Source organism: Vipera ursinii (assembly GCF_947247035.1).
Source record: "Vipera ursinii genome assembly, chromosome: 6".
In the NCBI taxonomy this organism is placed as follows: domain Eukaryota; kingdom Metazoa; phylum Chordata; class Lepidosauria; order Squamata; family Viperidae; genus Vipera; species Vipera ursinii.
In genome coordinates this window covers 50,741,937-50,751,936 of record NC_139515.1, presented here as the reverse complement: position 1 = coordinate 50,751,936, position 10,000 = coordinate 50,741,937, and the positions used below count along the sequence as shown (strand labels likewise).

Sequence of the window (10,000 nt, the reverse complement as noted above, 5' to 3'; positions counted from 1 at the left end):
TACACAGAGTAGAATTAAAAGAAGCAGGAGATGCTTGCTGAACATACTTCCGAACAAACAGGCAAAGGATTGGATTGGGCAGCTCTGCCAAATCTTTTCCAGTTGTTACTGACCTGAAAATTAAGCGTTGCCTGACAAAAAAGATGTGAAATACCAAGATGAAGCTGAGTTTCCTTTGTCGGACATGCCTGTCTTCCTTTCAATTGTATCGTGCTACCTATAAAAAACGTAAAAGGAAGCGGTGACAGTCTTCTTGTCTGCGCTTTTATCTCATGGCTAAATTCGGATTTGAATCTGCTTGCTTGGAATCTAGTTTCCTTGAAGCTCAAGTTCATGTGTAAATTGTCCAGGAACAGAAAGCTGATGGATTGTGACCCCATCCTGGTTTCGGGGCTGTCCTCAGGATATAGTTATCTTGGCTTGTTCAGGCACAAGTCCAAGGCCCCATAACCTGTTGGAAAGATTCAGGATTACAAGCATCTTTTTCTTTCCCACACACTTGCTGTGGCTGGACCTCTACTACTGTTCCCTCTCTTGTGTGTCTGGACCTCTGAAGGGCATCTTGTTTAGCCACTCTCCCTTGTCCATGGAAGGACCGTGGCTCAACTAACCTTATGCCTAGGGTTTTGCTGGCTTAGCCTCCTGGAGTTTTGTGCTACTAATTTTCCTACTTCCAGTGTTGTGACCTTTCCTTTCTGTTTATTTCCATGTGGTAGCCCAAGCCTCTAGGTTTCTGAGTTCAAAGCAGGAAAAAAAAAGGGGGGGAAGAGCCATTTTTAGGACAGCTAAAGATGGTAATTCTGGGAATTAAGTTAGACACCCTCCCTCTAACCCCACAAATAAGCCCTCTGGCCAAGACGTTTAAATCCACCCACAGTAAAGCATGAATTATTTTATTGATCCAGTTCATGACTGAAACAAGGGCCCGTTTTATTGTAATCCACCCAGAGCCACAGAGAGAATTTTTAAAATATATATTTTTGCAGAAAGAAAGAAAAGAAACAGCAATTATTTATATTTCTGTAAGGGAGAGGTTTTTAAAATGACACTGTTTTGCCCCGAAGGAGGACGTGCAGGAGACACCATCCTATTCATCTGTATTCACCCGACACATTGGCTTTTCTGACGAATGAAGATATTCGGGATTGTATTGCGTGGATGAACTCCTGGGGTAAACAGAGTCGGCCGGATGTCAGTTTCAACTCCGACTTGAATTTTAGGATAGTGACTTCTGATACTCTCGATGCCCTTTCTTTGTAGAAAACTACTGCAGGACGGGCCGGTGGTGGTTGGTTGTTTGCTTTCCTTCATTTATTCGGTTATCTAATTTAAACTGACTCACTGAAGGTCGTTTGGATCCAGAATATGAAGGATCCCTGGGGGGGGGGATACAACCTACAGTATAGAGCAGAGATGTCAAACACAAGGCCCTGGGGCCAGATCTGGCCCGCAAAGTGGTTTCATGTCGCCTGTGAAGCCATCCTGGAAACAGTGAGGGAACGGCCCCCACTGCCTTGGCCCTGGCCCAGAGACCCTCCTTCTGCCAGAGACCCTCAGATCTGCCCCACTCCTGCTCAGGCCCCCATAGGCACCCTTGATGCGAACGGTGTAGAGCTGGCCATGCCCACCCAGTAGGCCACGCCCACCCTGGCCATACCCACCCTGCCCCTTGAGGGCAACTGCAATGCTTGTCCGGCCCTCAATGAAATTGAGTTTGACACCCCTGGTATAGAGCATCGGGGCTGACGCAGAAGGAACCTTGCAGGACTGTGAATTTTTAAGGCCAAAAGGCCTCTTTGCTGCTGGGAGTAAGTACTTCGGAATAAAAGCCTCGAGGATCTTTTTCTAACCCGGCTCCCGTTTTACCGGTCCACACCTCCCATCATTCCCATGGTTGGGTTAATTGAGAATGATTGGGAATCTCTCCCACGGCTGGGGCTAGTAGAAGTTGTTCATTCAAGAAGAAGCCTCGGGGATGGACAAATGTCGGAACTGGGCCCCTGAACCCCCCCCCCACTTTAAAGGTGCCTTAAAAGGTGCCTTGCTCCAAATGGGGCGAGTGGGCACCACGAGGGGTTTCTGCGGGCAAACCGGCTGGCTTCACCGAACCCAGAGGAGCACTTCTCTAGAGACATTTTGGAGACGGAAGTAAGCCACTATCGGGGACCTCGCTTTTCCATGCAGCTCCTAGGCTCATCCATTTGGGCTTGGCCGGCAGAGATTTAACTTGCCCGGTTCTGCGAGGGCTGGAGAGTAAGGTTCTTGTCTCTGCCTGGTATTCTGGTGCTGGAGGTTTGGACCCTGCTGTTGAGAACAGCCTTTCTGTCGTCCCTTGCCCTCAACCCGAGCGGCAGAAAAAGAGCGGGGGACCCATTTCTTGAAAGAAAACCGAGACATTGGAGTGGAGGTTCAAGGCTTCTTTTGAAGGACCTTGCATTCGTCGTGATTTTTCTCTGAAAATGATGCGGAACAATAACAGAAGCCGAGATTGTAAGAACTTCTGTGGCGCCTCATGGCCACCAGAAGAAGAATCGCTTCTCTCGTCTCTGTTTGGCCAGACAGACAGAGAGCTCCGTCCCAACCTGGGGACGAAGATCTGGACCGCGTTGGTTCCCGTTTCGTCGCTTTCCGGTGTGGGATTTTATTCCTTAGCTTCAGGTTGAAAGACAAGCGTGGCTCTTTTAGCCTCTGCTGACCGGCAGCGCTTTGCACCATCCTGATTTTGTTTCATTGGGCTTCTTCACAGACAGACGTGGATTGGTTCAAAGTTTCAATTCGTGTCACACACATTTCTCATTCACACACATAATGCACGGACAAGCTCCTGACAGATTAGTACAGATCAAGGTGGTTGTTTTATAAGTGGAAGATGGAACAAAATGTTTTTTTTTATTTTTTTATTTTAATTCCATTTATATCCCGCCCTTCTCCAAAGACTCAGGGCGGCTTACAAGCTTAGCAGTAGCCTTCATTCTATGTATATGCCTGCTTATTAGGGCCCACCCCATATATAGTTTGTTTGTTTGTTTACCTCCTGCTTTTATTTTTACAAATAACTCAAGGTGGCAAACCATATCAACATGTATTCTTCCTCCTATTTCCCCCACAACAACAATCCTGTGAATTGGGCTGGGTTGAGGAAAAAATGAGTGGCTCAAAGTCACCCAGTTGGTAAATCCCACGTTTTATGTATGCCATGCACTTAATTCCCCTCCCCAGTCACACTTGCTGCTTGCTTCTCTGGCAACTTTAGATGACAGTCCTACAGAATTGCCAAATCTTTTTCCATGGATGGGACAGTTTTGGTTTGATAGGAAAGTTACACCCACAAGCACAGAGTGGATATAGGACTGCTGAGACTTTTTGGTTAACTGATCATCTTTCTCTTAACAGGCTTATATAAAGGCTTGAAGAAAAAAAGGGCATAATATCTAAATCTTATGACTAAATGGTTTCTTTTCCTTGAGAGTTTTTCTTTCTTTCTCAGAGATATAAAGTGACATGACTGAATAAGCCAGCTACTGCCTACTGTTCCTATTTAAAGCCCTATTTTAATATTTGTTCTTTCATGCTCTCTTAGATAGGAATCAAAACCTCCTCCTCACATGAAGGGAAGTCTCTGAAATTCAGTCTAACATAATAAAATGTGTTCCAGTGGAATTAAATGGGCCTCCACACAACAATCAAAGAACACTCTCAATGCACTGATCAGACAGATTGCTTACAGATTAGTGAGAAAGAACCTCTCATTCGGCACATATATCTGATCAAGCCTACTTATAGTTTAGCTGCTTTTGAGTTTGAGTACTTAAATTTGATTTCTTTAGGAGCAGCTACTAGAGATACCAGAAACAATGTCCCTGGATTACCTAATTTTCATGGGGACCACGTGTGCAGACTTGGTGTCTGCAGAAGAAATGTGACGCCAGGCATCTCATGACATCATGGTGCAAATAATGCAGACCACATGATTCTTGACATTTGCCAGATGACAGCATGGCACATGTGACATCACCATCATTTCTACTAAAGGGCTATGGCAGCTCGCAGCTGGTGGAGAAAATGCTTTAGCTTTGCTATTCCAGCCACCTATTTTGGACTTTTAACCTGAATTATGCCAGATCCCCCAGGCTAAGGAACTCGTAGGGGATATATTTAGAAAAGAGTCTTCATTTTTTGCTTAAAACCAGTTTTTGTTATTTCATTATAAATCACCGACAAATCTAAATAATCCATGATATATGAAGTCTTAATTCCTATCCAAAATAATAGAAAATACTAAGAGTTCTAATCTGACAAGTACTTTGCAGCCAATAGGACTCTTGCCTTCTACTGGACTGAAAATAAATGGGAGAGAATCACACAGCTTTAGGAATCCCTCATTCTTCAGTGATATAAGGAAGGCACTTGAGACTTTTTTTCCTTCTCTATAACTGCTAATATTTCATTGGTGATTTTCCTGTTAGTGACATAGTATCACAGAACATCACCCAATAGTTGAGGACAGCTTTATATTTCCTCCCTTATAGCTGAGGAAAGCTAGAAGATGGAGTGATTCAATAGAGGGGAAATATGCTAAGTTAATGCTGCAGACTTAGACCTAGTAGGATGTGAAAGAAAAAAAAAAGGTCTTTAGGTCTGTTTTGGACGATGAAGGTTGGAAAGAAATAGAGAGAATTTCAGTAAGTTTGCAGGGGATGCTGACTTGTCCTACAATAGAAACTGAACACCCGCTCCCCTAGCAATTGCTCCTGACTTCATTAAGATGCAAATTTTGATGAAACTATTAGGAACTTCCTCCCATTTCTACTAAAGTTTGTCCTTAATGCTCCAGCTCTTTTTTATAGTAGACAAATTGGGATATTTTTAAAACTCAAACAGCTAGAAACATTTCATTCAGTTCTGTACTCTGTAGCAAATCCTACTGATTTATTTGTGGGTTTTATATTCTAACAAATTGATTAAAAAAAGAGAAAAGAATAATCAAATTCTAGAAGAGTGGGAACTGCATTCCAGATATCTTTATGCGGCAATGAAACTTCAAAAAGCTGATAAGAAACAATTGCTATGACTGTAAATGTAATTCTGTAGCTCAAGCTGCCAATTTTAATTAACTGCTTTTTGTTGGAGTTGCAGAGAAAACTGGCAATAAGACCATGCATACAGTACATACATGTTCATATTCACATCCCATAATTACTATAATTAAAATTCAAACAATTATATTCATAGGTGTGTTGTTTCTTGATTAGACTTCATTTCATTTAATATCACAAAAAGCTGCATTAGCAAACAGAAGAAAGAGGTGATCAAACAATGACAAAAAATAGAAAAAAGGGAGATAGAAACCAATTTTGGCTCTTTTAAATAATCATTGTGGCATTCAGTTTTCAAATCACAAATTAAACATACATATGAATCATATTTTCTGATCTTGTTTGAGAGCTGACAGGTTTAATTGAATTATTTTTAAAATCTGATATTTACAAATCTTTCCAAGAATTTCCTTAAATAATCTTTTTTACTACCATTGATGTATTATATATTCAGAGCTGTCATACAGTGAGGTTCTAAAGTGTGCAAATATAATTTATGTTTAATTTGTTAAAAAAATAATTTATTTGCAAGAAACTGCTTTACCATAGTATTTGTATCTAACCAAGAAGAAACTACTAGTGGATATATCCAAAGCATACATACTAATGTTCCTTTAAAATTGTTACATCTACAATAAAAAAATAACAATAATTCTTTTTCAAACATCTATTGTAGTGTCCAAAATATATCCTCCTCCTCCTCCTCCCCCTCCCCCTCCTCCTCCTCATTGGCTGAGTTTTTAAACGAGAAATATACTCACATTTTTAAAACCTAAAATATAATTGCAATAAAAGATACCGCGTAGTCTAAATTAGTGTATTTTTTAAATTCATCTTTATAGTATTTTGTAGTTTTTGTAATAATGAATTCTAGGTTTAACTTCTGTAAAAACCTTCACCAATGGAGGTAAAACGTCTGGACTTTTAGAGGCTTATAATGTCATAGCCAAACATAACAGCTATTTTAATTGGATATATTGTCATTTGGCTGTTTTGTAAAAAGTGATATGCTTTTTGTAGCATTTTAAAAGTTTTAAAAAAATATTTTAATATATTAACTAATTTACAATAATTATATCCTTTTTAATATATCCTTTTAGGCAGTAGGGCTTAATTTATTTTCAATTTTCTGTATTTGTACATTTTGACATTTATGTCACTGTTCACCGCCCTGAGTCCTTAGGGAGAAGGGCGGTATACAAATCAAATCAAATAAATAAATAAATAAATAAATATTATTTTCAAACATTCTCCCTCATCTTAACATTAAAAAAAATAAAAATAATTCCAAAGCACCTGAAATTTAAATTTTTAGATCTAAAACCACTTTTAGTTTCCAATAAGGCCCATATAAGTAAAAAAAACAAAAAACCTATTCACAAGAGTTTTTATTGGTATCAATAATATTGCAATTTCTCAAATTACACTGCAATTTTCAAAATAGTGCGCTTAAGATGACAACTTTGAGTTGAGACCAAGACATGATAATCATGTTCTCATTCACATATTCTCAGTATGTTATTCTATTCATTAAGTAAAATTCACTTATATTGATGACAAAAGTCAATTGGTTCTTAGTTTATCCTAATGCTTACAAGCAGCACCCCTTCCCCTTTTTTATGATTTCACCTACCTATGAAATAGATTGTATAACGGGATACAAGTACATATTTATACTTATGATGCACTACAAATGAAGTTGACACTTCATAGATAAAGTTTGATACTACTACATTAAGTCAAAGGTGGAAAATGAAAAGTAAAAATTCATCTAGAATTGAATTCCACAAATCAAGAACAGGAAATATCTGCAATTTGAACTTGAAATTAACCATTTTACATTCCATTTTTTTTACACATCTAGCTTTCAATTGACTTGCATTCAGAATGCTGAAATTGAAGAAGTAAATTTAGGAAGCTAAAATTGTTTAGCTGCAGTAGCATTTTAAAAAATGCACAGTGATATGATACATTAAAATATGGAACATCTCCAAAAATGATACTGAAATGAAAGATAATTGGGGAAGAGCACAGTTATGTTCCTAACAGCTCCTATTTAGTCTAGTCTCACTTTGAAAGGAGAAAATCATACTGTATTTCATTCAGAAATTTATATTAGTACAGACATTTCACAAAAATAATTTTCAAATTGGTAAGTTGCTGGTAAGTGATTGCATATTTTTCTATAACTCACCCATAACATATCTGATCCCCATTATTACTTCTATTGTCGCTTTCTTGCAATGTTCTAAAATATATTCAGTTCATATTAATTTGAAGATACTAAGGTAAACAGAAAATATGATGGGAGTTTTAATATGTCAAGGAATGTATAATAGGTTTTACATACAGCCATAATATTGTATATAAATATCATGCTTTTTCATTTTGATAGTAATTTTGAATGTGGAATGCAATTATATATAAGCAAATATAAATGATAATGATCATTGTAATTATCCCCACTTCAGTTTCTATCACTAATTTCTGATGCACTAACATATTGCTTCAGTTAGAATAATTTCATGGAAGTGGAAAAAACTATTATGAGATTGTAAACTAAGATTTTAACAAATTACAAATAATCATTAGAGTGGACCAAAATACTTTTGTAGTTTTTCAATAGATAGAGTTTATTTCTGGAGAATAAAAAGACTGCCAGAATTTCACAGAATGATAAACATAATTTAACAATATGAAATATACCTTATCATTGCTGAATTTAAATGCATTGCAAGTATACACTCATTCAATCTTATTTAAATGTATTCTACTATGAGTACTTTCTGAAAAGTTCTGTACACAAAATGTATTTATAGTATTCATATGTGTGGAGAGATATGACAACTTCATATTTTATTCTTTACAAATACATATTCCTAACATATATTGCAGTTTACACAATAGCCAAGCAAAATATCTAGACTTGGAAACCATTTTTAACTACTTTTTTACTGATATAAAACCTGAACAAATATATCTAAATACAAGTATTTTATTCAAGCCATTTCAATTGTACACTACAATAAAATCATATATCCATTATTGTATGTTTTCTTCCAAATTTATTCTTCCATTTATGTATCACTTGTTTATAATTGCAGATGTGTTTTTGAAGTTTAAATTGCATTGTAAAAATAAATTTCAGTAACAAATTTTATTTAACATTTATAAAACTTCTTTGCCAAAAAATGAAAAGTTGGAAAATCACACAGAATAAAATTAAATAGAGCACACACAATATTTCAGTAATTTGCATCTGGGACATTAAAACATGATGATAATTCATACGCCAACTGAGAAAAAATTACATTTAGATTTAAATGTTGAGGGTCAATTACTATTTCAGTAATTTTGTTTTCTTTTTGCCACTTCCCCATCCAGCACTGAGTTGAACTGGATGGTCTCGAAAAGATATCCGTTCTTTGTGGGCAGGGCTCAGTTCGGATTTCTCAGGTGAAGGTGTATCTTTTTCTACAGAAACAGAAAATATTATTGAAATGACTTTGCTTGAATACAGTCATCTTTCTTTAAGTTTAATGGGAAAACAGCAACTTCCCAGGATGCTTTGATTTTGTTACTCAGTAAGATTTCATAAGGACATCCAAACTACATTTAATATCCAAACCTCCAAACTACATTTAAATCATGAATTGATTATAAAACTTTGATGACAAATGCTGATGTGTCAATGTTGACTACATTTGCAACACAGTACTGAACAATCTTTCACATAAGAGCACAAATATATTTACTTTAAACAATTATGTAATCACATATAAATTGCCTTGATATTTTTAATCCTTTATCTGCTACTTCCCAAAACATAATGATTTTTTTGATAGTTTTAGTGGAACTCAAAATGTTCAGAATTAATTTAACATAAAGAAACTGAAAAATTAAGCAAATGTGTAATTCATGGTCTTTAAAAATATTTTATCCCTTTTTTGTAATTTTCCTACAATTATTTCTTGCACATCATTTTCACAGATTTGGACATTTTTTAACCCATCAAGAAAATTTAAGGTAATATGAGTAAGAAATAGTACATAAAACAGGTGGATAGATATCAAATTGAGACTTTCTACATCTAGGTTCACAGGTCTAAAGTAAATGATGCTTTTCTCTTTGGTGGGAAAAAACTCCAAGTGTCAGTAGAGATGTTCTGGATGAATACTACTGGTGAGGAAAGTGTTATTGTGGTCTGTTGCTGCTGTAAGCATTATCCCACTGGTATAATATTGCTTTGCAGTAAAGCTATGCAGTTTGGGCTTCTATAAGTATCTATGTATATAGATATCATTGAATACACTCCAAGTTTACTAAAGCTTTGTTTCTGGTAAGGTTGGCACATTCCAGTTCTATGCCATACATTGAATATGATTTATTCATGATAGATTATGAACAGGAATTCAGTTTGAAAACCATGATCAATTAATATATATTATACTTCAAGTAAAATATTTTGAGATGGTATTCAAAGTTTCAGTTTGAGAAAATAAAGATCTTGATGAGCAAGCAACAATGTCATCAGTATTTTTCTCTCTTATGATACTAAATAACTTCCACTTAGCACACAACTGTTTATTGTAATTTTCCTTCCTCAGACCAACCAGCTGCCAGCCAGCCAGCCTTAGCCTTTCAGGCAGAATATCAATTAAATATGGATGACTGTAGAAAGCTGCAGCAGAGGACAGTGGAAAAATTAGAAAATAAACTCAGAAGTCAATGTATGTAGTTTGATAGCTATTGTATTTTTTAGGCCATTCTAGCTGCAGTATTCTATAGTCAGGCCTCCAAACTGGCATATACACCTGTTTGTCTGCCTTTCAGTATCTATTGGTCTACCCATAATAATTACTATTTCTTTTCCTCCTCATTCTTCTCCGTGCTTTTCAGTGTGT

General features: G+C 36.5%; 1 protein-coding gene across 1 annotated transcript in view; it reads right to left on the bottom strand.

Moving 5' to 3' along the window:
- Nucleotides 1–8,239: 8,239 nt before the first annotated feature.
- Nucleotides 8,240–10,000, bottom strand: part of LRRIQ1 (leucine rich repeats and IQ motif containing 1) — a gene marked incomplete at its 5' end in the record, with an annotated part of 112,919 nt that continues 111,158 nt past the window's right edge. Inside the window, one exon of the mRNA XM_083365242.1 lies at nt 8,240–8,570. Coding sequence (XP_083221368.1) covers nt 8,437–8,570 — 134 coding nt within the window. The 3' untranslated portion in view covers nt 8,240–8,436. The remainder of the gene's footprint in view (nt 8,571–10,000) is intronic.